Below are 18547 nucleotides of genomic sequence, written 5' to 3'. Positions count from 1 at the left end.
TACATTAGTCAGCCACATATGCTGTACGGCTTTGTTTTCCGGACAGTCTGGGCTACTCAGATGTGTCATAATTCGATTTGTAAATGCTGACAGTCTTGATATTATCTTTCTTATCAGGAAAAACTACTTCTGCATATAGATATTTCTCAATTTTTAGTCTCATCTAATATAAAAATTGGCAGGTAGTACAAATATAATCTTATAAATGCTGAGATTAGAGTATCTGCGATGCAGGAATGCAGGGGTTTCATTGGGGCCCTTTCTATGGCTTAGTACTGTGAAGGAATACATGGTTAGTGCCAGGCGCAAATGAATATCTTTGATTTTGCATCCATGTGGTAACTTGTTGAAGTTGTCTGATAGTCAGTAATACATGGTTTAATTATTATGATTGTTTATTTATTACTTTATAACATCTAAAAGAAACTGAAATAGGAAAGCTTATTTTAATTTATGGTCCACTGGATAAACACAGACATTACAGACGGTTTTAGAGTCTAATGCTGAATGTTTTTTGCGATCATTTTTCTGCCTGCGTATGCTGTGATTGGTGCAGTGAAATTTGAGAATGTGTTTGTGGTCAGTATCATAGCCTCAGACAACAAACCAACGCTGTAGCGTGTCACTGTGTTTACATGTGAGAGGGGTTCCAGTTACATAATGAACTCGTTCTAATTGTTTTGACGGAGATCGACAAACCTAAAAAATAAATGCTGGTGTTATCAAAAACTATGTCATATAGCTATATTTCAGATTTATTACAGCCAAACACATCTCGGAGCTCCGAGGAACCTCCTTCTCCTTACATTTCCCTCCATCCCACTCTTCTCATCCCTCCATCCCTCAAATACTGTTACATTTGTCTTTTTTCCACACTCACACCCTATCTTGATCATACTCTGACTGCATGGCATCCATATGCAGGGCAAACTATTTTACAGTCTTATCTAGTATAATAGGACATAAACATTGAATTTGATAGTTATCTTTTATTTACACATTAGAAAACAACGCATGAACATGAAGGGATCGTTTGCATTTGCAACCAACACCTCCGCAAACCCCCCTGCAGAATACTGGCCGCGGACAGGGGTGGGAATCCCCAAGCTGGAAGACTGTACTGCGTCATGTTAACATTAGCTAGCTAGTTAGCATGGATACAGAGTGCACCGGGCTAAAACTATAAAGGACGTAAGCTGTGTGATATAGTAAAACACTTACTAACTGGTAATGCACGTTAGCATTACGTTAAATGACAACTTTACCTATTACTTACCAGAATAGCCTCCTACACGTGCAACGAATGACAGTAGGCAGAAGGCTGCGCGTTTTTCAGAAACACACCAGAGTTAAACTTACGCCGCATTATTTACCGGCACTTCTAACACCAACATTTACAGCCATTAACTCATATGTGGTAGTAACACTGAAATTACTTTCTCTGCGTCAAAATAAGGCAACACTGTGATTTTGATACTTTATCATTTATACTTAACTGTACCTTCCTCCCATTCCTCCGTCTCTGCTTATTGACATTTAGGAGAGTGTCAGATATAAATTAACAATTCAAAATTATCAAAGACAGACACAACACTGAAGAGATGACAAAGACACAGTTTGAAAAGTAAATATGTTTTATTGCAAATCTCTTATCTTAACATAGCCTACCTTATCATATGTTAACTTACCACATCTTATATTTTAACTTAGCCTATCATCATATTTTAACTTAGCCTATCTTATGATATTTTAACTTAGCCTATCATATTTTATCTTAGCCTATCTTATTATATTTTAACTTAGCCTATCTTATCATATAACTTAACCTATCTTATCTTATTATATTTCAACTTAGCTTATATTAATATATTTCGTCTTAGCCTATCTTATATTTTAACTTAGCATATCTTATCCTGTCGTATCTTATAGCTACATTAACACTTAAACAGTATCTCTTTCCGTTGGGTCCCGCGGGATCCCAGTCCAAATGCAGGGCTCTAACACGGGTATTCTAAGAAAAAAAAAATAAACACTTTACTTAACTTTACTTAAAGCTGTCATATAACTGCATTATACATACCCAATTAATGCCTTATAAATCATTTATAAAAGTATTAAAAACACGGCTGTAAATACTTATACAAAGGCATAACACATTATAGCTATGTTGATAATGCATTATGAATGCTCTGATCTATATATACACAATAAATATCTTCATAATACATTATATCGGCCATTAATCCATAACAAACATGGCTATAATGTGTTATTATTTTTTTTCTTCAATATTTATACCCATGTCTATAATATATTTATGGATGCATTACAGTGCATTGTGAAGGTGTCAATAATGCAGTTATATTACTGCTTTAAGTCATTTGTAAACCTGAATTTCTCAACCTTATAATTACTGCCTCTTGCTACTTCTTCTGAAGGGCAGGGGACAGCAGAAGAAGCACCACTTCATCTTCTTCTTCTTCTTCTTCTTCTTCTTCTTGTGGCTCTTCTCAGTATCATCTTCAGAAAGATCTTCGGCATTCACATGGAATGATACTTCTTCTTCACTGTAGATCTTCTCGGCAGCATCAGCATCTTCTTTTGTTTTATCTGTCTTCATCACTTCAGTCTTGTCCTCTTCCTCAGGTCCTTCTTCTGGTATAGTCAGTAGCTGTGATCTGTCTTCAGATGCCACCATACACTGAAACCTGACCAGTGTGGTAGCATCAGCATCTTCTGCCTGCTGGAATACCACATCAGCTTCTTCATTTTCCTCAGGTCCATCTTCCTGTAAAGTCTGCAGCCATATTCTGGCTACATATGCCGCCATGCACTGCCAACTGTCCACTGTGGCAGCATCAGTGTCTTCTGCTTCCTGAAGCTCCTCATCTTTATTTTCATCTTCCTCAAGGTCTTCCTCCTGGATGGGTTCTAGCCAAGTTCTGCCTACTTGTGACACCACATATTCCACAGCATTCCCTGTACTTTTCCCTCCTCCTCCCTTAACCTCCTCCACATTCACTCCCACCTCACATACATTCTCCTCACCTCCATTTAGCATATCCATCATACTAATACCAGCCTCTGTCCCCTCCATCACAACCCTGGAGGCCTTCCCCTCAAATCTTCCCCACTCTGGTACCTCCACATATTCCTCACTACTCTGCCCCCTTACCTCACCCTCCCCCCGGCTTGTCCGGTCCTTCCTGACTTTCTTTTTTTTGTTAAGGTAGCAAGTTTTATAAATTTCCCAGTCTTCAGATGAAAGGCCGTAATTACTCTGAAGACTTTGAGATGAAATACTAGTGCTGGCTAGCAGTCCATCCTTTCCCACACTCTCCCCTCCCTTACCCAAATCGGTAGACCCCCCCAATCCCCCCTTAACCCCCCCAGCCTGGACAGTGGGGAGTGTCACTGGTGAGAACTCCTCCACACCTTCTCCCCAGTTGATCACTTCATCCCACAGGTTCCAGGCTTCCCAGTGTTGGGTGTTGGTCCATCGATCAGCTCTCTCAATTCGCTCTCTGGGGAATAAATGAGAGATTAACCAGCACTTAAGAGAGATAATAAAATAAATAAAGAGCTGGAAATTCTTCAACCATACAGAAAATACAATTGTTATAATTATTATAATAAATAATTACAGGGTTCACATATATAAAAAAGAAAGAATAAAAGAAACAGCGAGCAAGATTGCAAAAAAAATCTACTGTAAAATGCACGATACTGTAAGTGCAATAGCATATTAAACAGTAATGTCACCAAATTATAACTAGAATCAAATACGAAACAACTGTGCTCCACATCAAATGAATACCCAGATGAATACTACCAAGAACTGAGTTAACACTAACCAAGCTAAGAATATTTGAAAGTGTTAATCCTGTGTAACAATGTAAATAGATGTAATGATAAACTTAGAAGCATCTAGCCTACTCCGAAAGTAATGGTCCAATTTTTTTTAACAATTTACCTACCACGCTGTACAGTAGGGGGTCCCAACTTCCGGTCGGTGTTCCGGTACCGTCCGCGCGGAGTATTGCACCGGGCGGCAGACAACCGGGGGTAGAGGAGCCAGCCGTCCCGTTTATTAGGGGATCGCGCCGTTTTGGAAAGAAAGCTGCCCGTATTGATGTACGGAAATACGCCATTAGCCCCGCATGTCCGTATACACCGTCAATCTCCCGCCGCTCGGCGTGAGAACCCCCAAATTATACCGCCGTCTTACCCATCCGTGACACTTTTCTACGACGGAAACCGATCCGCGGACATCGAAAGGTTGGGAAGCCCTACTAAACTAGCATGTTTGAGATGAATTTACTAACCAAATAGTCTGTCATTATTTAAATATTAGCAACCACAGTAGCAATAAAAACCACTGCACTTTAAATGACGTTAAAAAATATGTAATATTAAAAAAATATGTAATGTTTTTTATTGTATTATAGACATTTACTATGTCATTATAGTATAAAAGGCTAAATAATCAAAGTAGCACAACATCAGTTGAAGAATTCAAAGACATTTTGGAGAGCTAACAAGCTACTCACCTCTGCGCCATTTTCACTCAGAGTTTGTTGTGCTTCAAACGGTAAAGTTTGTTTACGTTGTTTCTATGGAAACTGCTCTGACTCTCCGCTTGACCGTAATATAAAGGCATGTATGCAGTAATTTTCTGATTGCAGATTTGATCTGGCAAAAACTGGCACTATGATGGAAGTTATGCAGAAGTGCAGAGTAGATGGAATCATTTTTGTACCTCAATAAGATTGTATGCCTTTTGCCTGTGTCTCCAGCCAGTGCCGGGGGTGAAACGCGCCTGCAATAATCAGCGGGATAACATTATCGTTTTTTTCATTCTATGGAAAATGAAAGACCGATTTGCTGGCCAGATTTATTTATGAATCATAAACATGTTGTGGGCTATATAAGTAAAGTCAGGGCTCTCAAGTTTTATGCATTGACTGTGAGACACTTGCATTTCAACCAGTTCACATGCTCACGCGCCGCACCTTATGTTTGTCAAGCTGAGAAGTAAGGGTTAGGATTATAATTATCAATAAATAATGTACTTCCCTGTGAAACAATGATGCTGGATGTTTATTTGCATATCATGATATGGTGCAGCCTTTTAATAGGTTTCTGTTTTTCTGTTAATCCATTCATGGTGTTGAATAAGTCAGCAAGCATAAGTGTAAGGCTAGTGAGTGACTGGTGTTTTCGGGGGAGACTCCCTAGAGCTGGAGAGAAATACCTTAAGGCACGGGATGAAAAATCCCAAATCTTCCAGGAAAAATGTCAGCATTATATGTATTTGCCACACAGAACAGAACAAAAAATTCCATAGGGAATCACACGCCTACCATAGTCACTATACTACTCAGAACGCCTGGCAGCCACCAAATCAAACATAGGAAAAGGTCCGGATTTATAGCGTTAGAATGTGGCAGAGACTAATATCCATAACGTACCATCCTAGAACACACTGTGTTCTAAAATTTAAGCCCAATTAAAATCTGAATATTAAATGAGGAAAATAATTTGATTTGTTCTTCTATCCCAAGTTGTGGTCTAAAAGCAATAAGACCACCATCCATTATATCTGCTTTGGGGAAAATGCACTCCTGTAGCCACTAGGGGAGCTCTCACCTCTTCTGGGCCCAGCTAAATAATTATGTTACGCATTCTAACAAGCTTTATTATCTGTGTCAATAAGCCCTGCTTTTACACTAACACTCCTGCTGAGAGGCTAGTTTGATTACCAGTCTTACCCTTGTCATTAGGAACACATGAGAATTTGCGCTGTGCTGTTTCACAGTGGATTCTCACTGGTTTTCCCCAAGACTGATACGATACATTTTATTCAGTTTCATACCACAGGTTATTGCAAGAGGGATCAATTGGTTTACTTTTATACTGGTGCAAAGAAACTATTATTATGATGGTGGGTTATCAAACACAGTAGCTGGCTACCTCAGACATAAGACGCCCATTATGTACCTGTGTGTCACCTATATGAGCTTGGAATCTGTATATCTATTGAAATAATTATTCATAGCCCAGATAGCATCATGTTATTGTTTCAGCGTTGAAGTATAGTTAAATGCATTGAATTATGGTCAGTGTTAAATTATCAGCATTGAAACTGAATTGATTTTTGGTCAGATTTTCAATATTGAAAAATTAATGGTGGCGAAACCTTGATATAAAGTGACTTTTTCAACATTGAAAATAAGATGCTGAGTTAACATCAATATTATTGAAAATAAAAATGGAAAAATGAATTCATGGGGGGCGGCATGATGGTGCAGTGGTCAGCACTGTTGCCTCACACCTCTGGGACCCGGGTTTGAGTCTCTGCCTGGGTCACGTGTGTGGAGTTTGCATGTTCTCCCCATGTTGTCGTGAGGTTTCCTCCGGGTACTCTGGTTTCCCCCCACAGTCCAAAAACATGCTGAGGCTAATTGGAGTTGCTAAATTGCCCGTAGGTGTGTGTGTGAGAGTGACTGGTGTGTGAGTGTGCCCTGAAATGGGCTGGCCCCCCATCCTGGGTTGTTCCCTGCCTCGTGCCCATTGCTTCCAGGATAGGCTCCGGAACCCCCCGCGACCCAGTAGGATAAGCGGTTTGGAAAATGGATGGATGGATGGGTGTGCACCAAAGCACACATGTTTTTTTCTGATGGCTTAAACACATTTTTGTAACTACTGGCTATTTTGCAAAAACTCTGCACACAAATAAAAAAACCACCAAATCAGCAAAACATTGTAGGTCTCTTGCAAAAACTAATAAATCTTGCTTAACTCTTCAAACCTTTGTAAAAATGGTATTTTTGTACCAATCAGTTAACACAAACCATCATCTTAATAAGCATACAATGCACCAACTACACACTGATGGTAGGAATGGAAAACACATCTGGCTTTTGCTTTCTCTGTGCACGAGGTATGTCAATTTGAGGTCATACTTTTGTCATAAATAGTTCTGTAAACACAATTCAAGATTCAAATTTCAAGTATGAATGTTTATTCACATGCATCAAAAGAAACACAAGACAACATACAATTTCACTGAGAGAGAGAAAAAAAATCATTCTTGTCGTCTCTTTGGGTCCGGCCACAGAATTTCATCAACATCACATGCAATGCTTTCTAGACCAAGGCACCGGGGAAACTCTCCTGGAGTGCCTTATCCTGGCCTGACATGATGCCTGGTCAATATCCTCGCATGCCTCCTCCATTGCCTGTAAAAGAGCCATGCGTTGATGGGGATGACGATCATAGACCTTCCAGCACCAGGCAGAGAAGAATTCTTCAATCGGATTCAAGAATGGAGAGTAAGGCGGGAGGTTGAGTACAGTGAAGAGTGGGCGACTGTAAACCAGTTGCGAACTAAAGCAGTCCTATGGAAACTAATATTGTCCCATATGATGACATAACTGGTCTGTGAACATTAGTGAGCATATGATGTAGGCTGTCCAGGAATGTAATAATGTGTGCAGTGTTACATGGGCCCAGGGTTGCATGATGGTGAACAGCACCGTTCTGACTTATAGCTGCACACATAGTTATGTTACCACCACGCTGTCCTGGGACATTGGTTATGGCACCGTGTCCAGTAATGTTCCTGCCATGCCAACGCGTTCACTGTTTCTTTCAAAAGGGACTCTGTAAATGTGCTTCATCCTGATTCTGTTGCATGCCAGTACACGAGATAATGCAGAGATGCTCACATTGTTTATGTTTCGGAAGGTGGTGTCATCCTCTATTATGCGCTGCTGTATTTCTCGTAGCCTAATGGAATTATTTGTGATCACCATATTGACTATATGGGTCTCTCGTTCTTCAGTGAACATTCTTCCTCTGCCCCCAGATTCTGGATGTCTAGCAGGTCTGTAGAGTAACCATTTCAGTTTTTACCTGTACAGCATTGTTGTGTTTCTCATTAGAGTATGGTACTATTACAAAACGTACTGTGAAGTAACTGTACTAACCGATTCTCATTTGGAACCGTCCTTATGATGCCTGCTACAGCGTAGCGGCTCAGGTCAGGCTGAACCCATTGGCCAGCTTCCCTCAGGGTCATTCCATGGTTGATCACATGATCCACTGTTGTAGCTCTGATGACATCAGTTATTCTATTTCTTCTTACCCTGCCTCCTTCCTCTTCACCTCCTCATCCTCTAAATTCACCTCCTAGTCTTCATCCTCTTCCTTGCCCTTCTCTAATTCTCACTCTTCTCAGTCTTCCTTCTCCCTCCATTGTTCTCCACACTGAAAGCTTACTGTACCTGTGGCTTATTTATAGCGCTCATGCTGATTGCAAAGTGAACTAATTATCTAAAACCGTTTTCACATGTGACAGTGTGGCCAGACAGCTGGCAAAGTAGTGTAAACAATAGCTATAAATGTGTATAGTTTTACTAGGAGTGTGTTGATCATTTAGAAATTGTGTGTAAAACAGTGAGTTGTGTTTACAGTTCCGCAAAAAGAGTGCTGTGCAGTGGATTGTATTTACACATTTGCAAATTGTGTGTTACAAAAGTGCATACTGAGTGCAAAGCAGTGAGTAATTTTGCTATAACTATTAATAGTTTTATAAGAATCATTGTTAGTGTTTAAGTATTCAGAAAAACTGTATAAAAATTAAACGGGGGTGACTGTCCATTAAGCTAATCTGCAATCCTATTATACATAGCATAACACAGTACTGTTTTTGACTTTTTCTTTTAATCCACCGCGATTGTGATGAATGGGGCAAGAGAACAAAAACCACAGAAATGGCTCTTTGCATGCTATCCAGTGACTACGCAAGATGGTATAGTCTCTATGGTTTAACTAGAGAAGCCTTGGAGGAAAATGCTGTGGAAAACTGATTATTTTGTGTCTCATGCCTGGGCTCTCTAGGAAAAGCATAGAGACCATATGTATCTCTACAATTGTGGAGATTTCTGTGGGGTGCACATATATAGTATATATCAAATTTATATTATATAGATTATATCTAAGCATCATTCATACTCAAGTGAGAAGACAGTTATAAATCCATGTTAAGAAAAGGTTTCTGTGTCGGAAAGGTACAGAAAGAGCCTAACGCAGGTTTACAGGAAACAAAGGTGTGGTGTAGAACACAAGGACATGGACAGAGAAAGGCAATGGCACAACCCCTCAGTATGATCAATTCATCTACTCTGTTATTAGATTTGTTTAAAATACGTGGGAAAAAAATTAACAATGCAGTCACAGAATAATTATTTTGCATTTTAAAATAGTTTAATACTGCAGCACAGGAACAATTCATGCAAAAGTATGGCAAGGCGTTTTAACATTTAATCGCTAGACTGGATATGCAGATTGCAGATATCTCTAATTCAATTCTTCCTAGTCAAAGAGAGCATTTCAGATATCCACAATGACATTCTTCCTATCCACAATTGTCATTTCAGATATCTAGAATGGCTATGCGACGTACATCCGGTAAAATATAAGGCAGCTAAATTATTGATGCCATTCATACTGTTGCTATGACCGTTCACTATAAACTCCTTATTACAAATAAATGAATAACTACATACGTTTCCTTGCTGAATATATAGTTTTTGCTGATAATGCAGAACAGAAAGTGATCAAAATGATAAGTTTAGCTCATCTGCACTGTTCAGCACAAAGACACCAGTGCAATTAAATCAATATTAGCCAGATTTACCATTTTTGCTCCAGTTTCATTAAATGTTAAAACTGCCAGTTATACTTTGTAAAGATTTAACGATAACTGTTCTGCCAGTTTAAATAAATCCGTGATTCACCCCTCCAACAAATGGACTGTGCTGAAAACAACATCACAGTCACGTTTGACACGTAATATATACGTTGCCTATACGTATTAACAACGTAGGACTCACATGGCTGAACATAGAGACCACGTGACTACAACGTACAGGGCACGTACTGCATGCGTATAGCCCTTACGTCAAAAGGGGTGTGTACGTTTATGCCAACCAATAGCATAGATGCATTAAAGGTACAAACGTCTTAAGAGGTTCAAATTGGCCGCATTAACATGCAGTTTTAAGACGTGTTAAGATGTCCGAATGGCTTAACACGTAAGTAATATACGTGTTAAGACATAATTTGTTTGACATGTTGGCATGGGCGTCAAAGTAGATGTTAAGTCCCAAATGGCCTTCCATAATAAAGTGATCTTTCAAAATAAAATCACAATCAAATTCTTCACCCTTTGGTTATTATTCTGTGTGCCTTCTCTTATGTGCAATGAAATAGACCAGGGTGACAAAATAAGTATTATATACAATGTTGTCATGGAAATAAATCAATACTTATGTTTAATCAATTTGCCTATGATTACGGTTTAAAAGAAAATTGCGAAGAGCCATTTTCCTTTGAGTCCCAATGATTTTGATTTCATACATCATAAATAAAACCACATATTTGTTGATAGTGATGTATTTGTGATTTTTTTCTATAGATCATCTGCAGTATATGGAGTCCCTTAGATGTCAGGGTGAGAAAATATATTTTTAATTGTTTTGTGTTTCCTCTCAATAGTTTTGCGTTCCCTCACAATACTTTTCCTAATAATAATAACTGTACTCTGTCCATTTAAAGTACAAAAGTTAGAATTAATGGATTAATAAGTATAAACCAAAATAATACAGACATGTCCAGTTACGTGTACTTTACTGTTTACAGTAACTGGGCAGTCGTTGGACATCAATGATTATCATCATTATTTGTTATTATTATTATTATCCATCCATTTTCCAAACCGCTTATCCTACTGGGTCATGGGGGGTCCGGAGCCTATCCCGGAAGCAATGGGCACGAGGCAGGGAACAACCCAGGATGTGGGACCAGCCCATCGCAGGGCACACTCACACACCATGCATTCACACATGCACACCTACAGGCAATTTAGCAAGTCCAATTAGCCTCAGCATATTTTTGGACTGTGGGGGGAAACTGGAGTACCCGGAGGAAACCCCACGACGACATGGGGAGAACATGCAAACTCTGCACACATGTGACCCAGGCGGAGACTCGAACCCGGGTCCCAGAGGTGTGAGGCAACACTGCACCACCATGCCGCCCCACTCTCAAGACCACATCATCTAATATAGTCTCAATATGTGACTGTGTATATTTCTCACACAAGGATAACTGAGAGGTTATCTGATAATGCTCCAGTCCAGTGTCCATAATATACACTTCTTCATTATGCTAATCGTTATCAATCGCATTTTCAGATGCAGAACTATGGGGACAGAAGCAAAAAAGTTACTCATTGATGCCTTTAGTGTAACAGCTACAAAAAAATTCCATCTGCTCAATTTTTGCTCCACTTCTCTTTTCCCGCATTTTCATGAAACTTTCAAGTTGGCGCTGGGGCTTGTGGTCAACCAATAGGAAAAGTTTATCACTATAAGCCCCACCCAGTGAGTCTTGGTCAAGAAAAAAGTATGTTATTTTTGGAACTAAAAAACGGTTCAGGAACTACCTCCTAAGACCTTCAATTGGGCCAAGTTCGTGCAGTAGGAAATCGCCTTATGACCTGCACCCACAATGGCTTGTTTAGAGACACCGGTTCAGCTGCCTGTATGCTTTTTCACCTGCGGCAGAAACAGCAGGCAAACCAGCACAAACAAGGTACGAACATGCAGTAATGGGGGTTCAAATCCCCAGACAGCGCCACCCACTGGGCCACATAGCATTTCATTTATCTGCAAATGTATATTTAAACCTTTGAGGCGATTTTCCACATCACTTTCACTTTGCCCCCCCCCCCCCCAAAGGGGGTTCTTTGTTTCTACTGTGCAAAATAAGTAAGTAATACTTTAAGGTATTTTGTGTCATTAATGTATGATTTAAATGCAGGTAGTTTTATTACAGTCAGCTTTTATTCACAGTGAGTAGCTTGTCATCATGAAGAGGAAATGTGACAATCGTGAGTTTTTGGGAAACCACAGAAAAGCAGGAAAGTAAGTAGAGACAGTGAGATAATTAGTGCCAGTCAGATGATAGACGTATACAGTATGTGAGTCAAGGGTTCTTCATATATTAATCATTCCCATTCAGGTAACAAACCCTTAGAAATCCATTCCTGAGCATCATGCCAAGAAACACCACTTGTTTACTGATAACTGCTTTCATGTAAACTCTGCTGTGCTGAGAGTAAAGATGAAGAGGGAGAGACAGCAAGAGGCTGCTGACGGCAGAGAATGCAGGCGACATGGAGGGGAGTGAGAAAAGGAGCAAATATTGATGGTTAAGAGTGAATAATGACGTCACAGCAGCCTGATCCTGATGTTAGTTTAATATGCTTCTTAGTTTGGCCTGTGGTGTGTATTTCAGATACAGCATTTAATCAGGGAGACTGAGTGTGAGTCAATGACAGAGAGAGAGAGAGAGAGAGAGAGAGAGAGAGAGAGAGCAGACAGGCAGGTGAAGATGAAGGTGTATTAGGGAGGAGGGGGGAGGAGCTTGGACCTTCACCAAATCAGCCAAATGTAAATGTCACGTCTATCAAACAGGAGACTCTGCTTTCAGGAGAAATGGTTTAAAGATCACACTGGGCTCCATTACAGCCCCCCCTCATCTTAAGGGGGGTTCTTTGTTTCTACTGTGCAAAATAATTTGTAACACAAATGTCTAAACTGGCATGAAAGACACATTCAGCTCTTGTGAAGACTGGCATGTGAAACTGGAAAAGGCACTGGGGAAATTCAGTGCACATAAAGACAGGCAGTGCCACAGATTAGCACTGATGACATGGATTCAGAAGATCAATCCTGTTAATATTCAACCTTCAGATGAGCTGGAAAGAGCAGCAGCAAGTGAGGAAAAATCTTCTGAAGTTAAGTACTTGGCACGGCAAGGCCTGGCTTTTCGAGGTGTTGGTAAGGAGAGTGGGAATTTCAAGCAGCTTCTAATGCAAACAGCAGAGGGCGATGCAGAGCTGACCATGTGGCTGAAAGGTCACTTTGATTTCACCAGTGCTGTTTAACTGTAACACCTGTTCCTGGGTTGCCCTCAGTCCTTGTTATTGGTTATGATTCTCACTGTCCTGCACTGTGTCTTGTTAGCTGTGTATTTAAGTGACTGTTCTGCTTCTGTTCTTTGATGCTTCATTATAGCTGTATGTTGTATGTATGTATATAGTTCTCTAGTTGTGTTTATTCCATCATTTAGTTCATTCCTGGTCATTTGCTGTTTATTTTGGATCCATCCTGATCCTTTTGGTTTTGATGTGTGTGTTGTAATAAACCCTATTTTTCCACCCGTGTCATGCACTGCCGCAACCAGAAGAGGGCAGAAGATATGGCACAAAAACAAAGGAAGAAGCCTAACTTTAAAAAGAACAAAAAACATCAAGACTCATCCAGCATGGGGTGGTGGGTTAACAAATAACACAAACAATCAAAGAATGAGCAAACAAAAGAGTGAAAAGATGCAGAGATGACTGAGAAGCAGGGGATGACTGGAGAAGAGACGACAGGACCAGAAGAGAGGAGGGATACAGGGAAAGCGGAGAAGACAGTATAACTGAAGAATGGGAGAAGAGGAGAGACCGCAGAGGAAGGAGAACATAGATGACTGCTGGAGGGGAGGGAATATAGGAGCAACAGAGAGAAGGAGGAAGGGCTGCGGAGGAGAAGACAGGATAAGAGGGGAAAATGTGAGCAGAGAAGGACAAACACCCCCACTGCCCAGCAAAGTGCACTTGTAAGTAAACCACAATTTTAGCCTTGGGCTCAATATCTGGACTTGTCTCTGTGTAGCGATGCATAGAATCCTTGACACTGGTTATGACTGTACTGTATTAGTCCTAAACCTGCCATTATAGTGTAAGGATAAAAGATTTTTTTTAAATAAATCATTTTACAAAAAGGTAGAGCGATGTAGCCCCAGGAGAAGTCCAAAAAGCCCTGTTTGTTGCCTTCTAGCTTCCAGATGAAACTCACAATGCACCCCAACGCCACCTAACTTCTCTTCCACATGATGCACCTTATTTACCCTTTGAATCCTGTCCATTATTGAGCGTTCTTCTATCCATTTGATTATAAGCTTATTACACTGTATGTACATTAGTCAGCCAAATATACTGTATGGCTTTGTTTTACGGACAGTCTGGGCTACTCAGATGTGTCATAATTCGATGTGTAAATGCTGACAGTCTTGATGTCATCCTTCTTATCAGGAAAAACTACTTCTGCATATAGATATTTCTCATTTTTTAGTCTAATCTAATATAAAAATTGGCAGGCAGTACAAATATAATCTCATAAATGCTGCGATTAGAGTATCTGCGATGCAGGAATGCAGGGGTTTCATTGGGGACCTTTCTATGGCTTAGTACTGTGAAGGAATACATGGTTAGTGCCAGGCGCAAATGAATATCTTTGATTTTGCATCCATTTGGTAACTTGTTGAAGTTGTCTGATAGTCAGTAATACATGGTTTAATTATTATGATTGTTTATTTATTACTTTATAACATCTAAATGAAACTGAAATAGGAAAGCTTATTTTAGTTTATGGTCCACTGGATAAACACAGACATTACAGACGGTTTTAGAGTCTAATGCTGAATGTTGTTTGCTGTCATTTTTCTGTCCTCAGTGCTCTTCCTCTGGCAGGACTGGGGGTGAGAGAGTCCAGTTGTTTGATGCAGTGGGTCGCTCTCACTGGATGGTCTAATTTAGAAGCCAATCATTTATGTCTGTTATTACAGTCAGTGACGCTAAAAGGTGAGCTTCAGTGAACAGTGTGTGGCAGCTGCAGGAACAGAGGCACTCAGGCAAACCCAAGTGCAGAATATTACCCCCGAATGGCAGCTTTTTATCAGCAACAGGGAGACCTGGGATGGGGGATGGGGGAAGGGTGGGGGGGTGTTTGCTCTGGTGGGTCCAAGCCAGTCACTGGCAACGTCAGCACTGGTGTTTACAGGTCGCTGCTGCCTGTATTTTGTCTGAAATTTTGTGGTTTCCTTTCAATGGGCTGTCAGGCTTGTAGAGTCACAGAGAGGCTGTTCTTCCCTGACTTCAGCTCTGAAGTCAAACCTCAGAAAGCTGGATCTGAGCTACAATCACCCAGGAGACTCAGGAGTGAAGCTGCTCTCTGCTGTACTGGAGGATCCCAGCTGTAAACTGGAGAAGCTGAAATGAGTAGAGAATGAATATTTTATGTCGGTTTCAGTCAAGTTTATTTGTATAGCACATCTTCATACAAGAAGGTCATTCAAAGTGCTTTCCAGAAAAGATGATAAAAAATAAAATGCTTAATGCACAAAGTAAAATCGTAGGACTAAATATGACAATAAAAAATTTAATTAAAAAAACATGAAACATTTAAGGAGAGATATTAAAAGTAGCAAATTGCCAGTCCCATCAGACTGCCATCGGCCATCGCCCTGCGGCCCAGGGTGCTCCGGTCACAGGAGCACTTATGTTCCACCATGCTGTTCATTATGGACACACTGTGGGCAGCACAGGGATTCAGATCGGCCAGGCCGTTCCTCCCAATCACACCCTTCCAGGTTTCACTGTCGCTACGCACATCAGCGTTAATGTCTCCCAGCAGGACAATGCAGTCCCCATGGGGGGCACCTCCCAGCCCCCCTCCCAGGTCTCGAAGCAGGCCAGGTACACTGAGCTGATGTTCGGTGCATACGCATAAACAGTCAGACCCCCTCCGCCAACTCGAAGTGGAAGGGAGGTAACCCTCTCGCTCACTGGGGTGAACTCCAATGTTCTGGCACTGAATTGGGGGGGCTATTAGCTTATTTCGCAGAGGTCACCATTTTCAAAATGAAAACGAGGCTGAGGTGGGATGAATTCCACAAAATTCTTTGATGCTACTGTGGCATATTGTTGTGAACCAGGATGTACATCTTATCAAAGACGAGAATGTGACCAATGTTTGTCTTTCCCTTGATTTCCTTGTAACCGGGACACTTAGAAGCTCAGTTCAAATTTAGAAAACACACTTTTGCAGAATCATGGATTTACAGTAGTGAGGATGTTTCATATAACCAAGCTGCCTCCTGCTATAATTCTTCACAGTGGTGCTGAAGATTTTTATTTTCTATGTGAAAACCCATGATCCATTTGAGGTGAAGTACCTGACTCTGACCCTTTGATTAACTCTGTAATGTACTATATATGTTTAGTAATATGTATCCAGCATTTTCAGCCTCTCTCAGGATAACAGTGCTTGTTGTCTCAGAAAATTGTAAACTCAGAAAATAAATCAAGCTTGTTAATGACTAACGTTAGTTATTCACGCTGCAAAGAATATTTTGATGTTTGCTGATTAGCTAGTAGATTGACACTTAGGCTACGCCTGTCAAAATCCTTAACTTACCTTTAATATCAGTAATGTTCCCTCCCTCCTGGAGCCGACACCTTATCGTGGTGGAGGGGTTTGCGTGTTACAATGATCCCAGGAGCTATGTTGTCTGGGGCTTTATGCCCCTGGTAGGGTCACCCAAGGCAAACAGGTCCTGGGTGAGGAACCAGACGAAGCGCGGCTCAAAAACCCCTTATGATGATGAAAATATTGGAACCACGTTTTCCCTTGCCCGGACGCGGGTCACCGGGGCCCCCCCCTGGAGCCAGGCCTGGGGGTGGGGCTCGATGGCGAGCGCTTGGTGGCCAGGCCTACACCCATGGGGCCTGGTCGGGCGCAGCCTGAACAAGGCACGTGGGTCCCCCCTCCAATGGGCTCACCACCCATGGGAGGGGCCATAGGGGTCGGGTGCGAGGCGATCTGGGCGGCAGCCAAAGGCGGGGACCCTGGCGGTCCGATCCTCGGCTGTAGAAGCTAGCTCTAGGGACATGGAATGTCACCTCTCTGATGGGGAAAGAGCCTGAGCTGGTGCGCAAGGTTGCGAAGTTCCGGCTAGATATAGTCGGACTCACCTCGACGCACGGCTTGGGCTCTGGAACCAGTCTCCTTGAGGGGGGTTGGACCCTTTTCCACTCTGGAGTTGCCCGCGGGGAGAGGCGCCGAGCGGGCGTGGGCATACTTATTGCCCCCAGGCTGGGTGCCTGTACATTGGGGTTTACCGCAGTGGACGAGAGGGTAGCCTCCCTCCGCCTTCGGGTGGGGGGACGGGTCCTGACTGTTGTTTGCGCTTATGCGCCAAACAGCAGTTCAGAATACCCACCCTTTTTGGAGTCCTTGGAAGGGGTGTTGGAGAGTGCTCCTCCTGGGGACTCCCTTGTTCTGCTGGGGGACTTCAATGCTCACGTGGGCAGCGACAGTGAGACCTGGAGGGGCGTGATTGGGAGGAACGGCCCCCCCGATCTGAACCCGAGCGGTGTTTTGTTATTGGACTTCTGTGCTCGTCACGGAATGTCCATAATGAACACCATGTTCAAGCATAAGGGTGTCCATATGTGCACTTGGCACCAGGACACCCTAGGCCGCAGTTCGATGATCGACTTTGTAGTCGTGTCGTCGGACTTGCGGCCGCATGTTTTGGACACTCGGGTGAAGAGAGGGGCGGAGCTGTCAACCGATCACTACCTGGTAGTGGGTTGGCTCCGCTGGTGGGGGAGGAAGCCGGCCAGGCCTGGCAGGTCCAAGCGTATTGTGAGGGTCTGCTGGGAACGTCTGGCGGAATCCCCTGTCAGGGGGAGTTTCAATTCCTACCTCCAGCAGAACTTCTCCCATATCCCGGGGGAGGCGGGGGACATTGAGTCCGAATGGGCCATGTTCCGTGCCTCCATTGTGGAGGCGGCTGACCGGAGCTGCGGCCGTAAGGTGGTCGGTGCCTGTCGCGGCGGCAATCCCCGAACCCGCTGGTGGACACCGGTGGTAAGGGATGCCGTCAAGCTGAAGAAGGAGTCTTATCGGGCCTTTCTGGCCTGTGGGACTCCAGACGCAGCCGACAGCTACCGGCAGGCTAAGCGGAATGCGGCTTTGGTGGTCGCTGAGGCAAAAACTCGGGTGTGGGAGGAGTTTGGTGAGGCCATGGAGAACGACTTCCGGACGGCTTCGAGGAGATTCTGGTCCACCATCCGGCGGCTCCGGGCGGGAAAGCGGTGCAGCATCAACACTATTTATGGTGGGGATAGTGCGCTGCTGACCTCAGCTCGGGACGTTTTGGGTCGGTGGAGGGAGTACTTCGAAGACCTCCTCAATCCCACCAACACGCCTTCCGATATGGAAGCAGAGTGTGGGGACTTGGGGGTGGACTCGCCTATCTCGGGGGTGGAGGTCGCTGAGGTGGTCAAAAAGCTCCTCGGTGGCCGGGCCCCGGGGGTGGACGAGATTCGCCCAGAGTTCCTCAAGGCTCTGGATGCTGCGGGGCTGTCCTGGCTGACACGCATCTGCAGCATCGCGTGGACATCGGGGGCAGTGCCTCTGGATTGGCAGACCGGGGTGGTGGTCCCCCTCTTTAAGAAGGGGGACCGGAGGGTGTGTTCCAACTACAGGGGGATCACACTCCTCAGCCTCCCTGGCAAGGTCTATTCGGGGGTCCTGGAAAGGAGGGTCCGCCGGATTGTCGAACCTCGGATTCAGGAGGA

General features: G+C 42.9%; 2 protein-coding genes and 1 pseudogene across 4 annotated transcripts in view; all 3 read right to left on the bottom strand.

Annotated features, from left to right (window-relative positions):
* LOC125723040 (cytohesin-1-like) overlaps nucleotides 1–18547 on the bottom strand; it is a 458952-nt pseudogene that overhangs the window by 117058 nt on the left and 323347 nt on the right.
* Nucleotides 1–18547, bottom strand: part of LOC125723068 (uncharacterized) — a 124717-nt gene that overhangs the window by 85812 nt on the left and 20358 nt on the right. The gene's annotated exons all lie outside the window — the stretch shown is intronic.
* On the bottom strand, nucleotides 1617–4160 carry LOC125723072 (uncharacterized). The gene is made up of 2 exons (XM_048999517.1): nucleotides 3978–4160; nucleotides 1617–3524 (listed from the first exon to the last, which is right to left on the bottom strand). Exon 2 carries the CDS (start codon nucleotides 3095–3097, stop codon nucleotides 2411–2413), a length of 687 nt encoding a protein of 228 aa, XP_048855474.1. The 5' UTR covers nucleotides 3098–3524; nucleotides 3978–4160; the 3' UTR covers nucleotides 1617–2410.

This window comes from Brienomyrus brachyistius, unplaced genomic scaffold, assembly GCF_023856365.1.
Source record: "Brienomyrus brachyistius isolate T26 unplaced genomic scaffold, BBRACH_0.4 scaffold45, whole genome shotgun sequence".
NCBI classification, from domain to species: domain Eukaryota; kingdom Metazoa; phylum Chordata; class Actinopteri; order Osteoglossiformes; family Mormyridae; genus Brienomyrus; species Brienomyrus brachyistius.
This window is presented reverse-complemented; position numbering and strand designations above follow the sequence as displayed.

Bases quoted from the DNA above. Each gene is read 5' to 3' on its own strand.
- LOC125723072 (XM_048999517.1), bottom strand. From the start codon at position 3,097: ATGGAGGGGACAGAGGCTGGTATTAGTATGATGGATATGCTAAATGGA.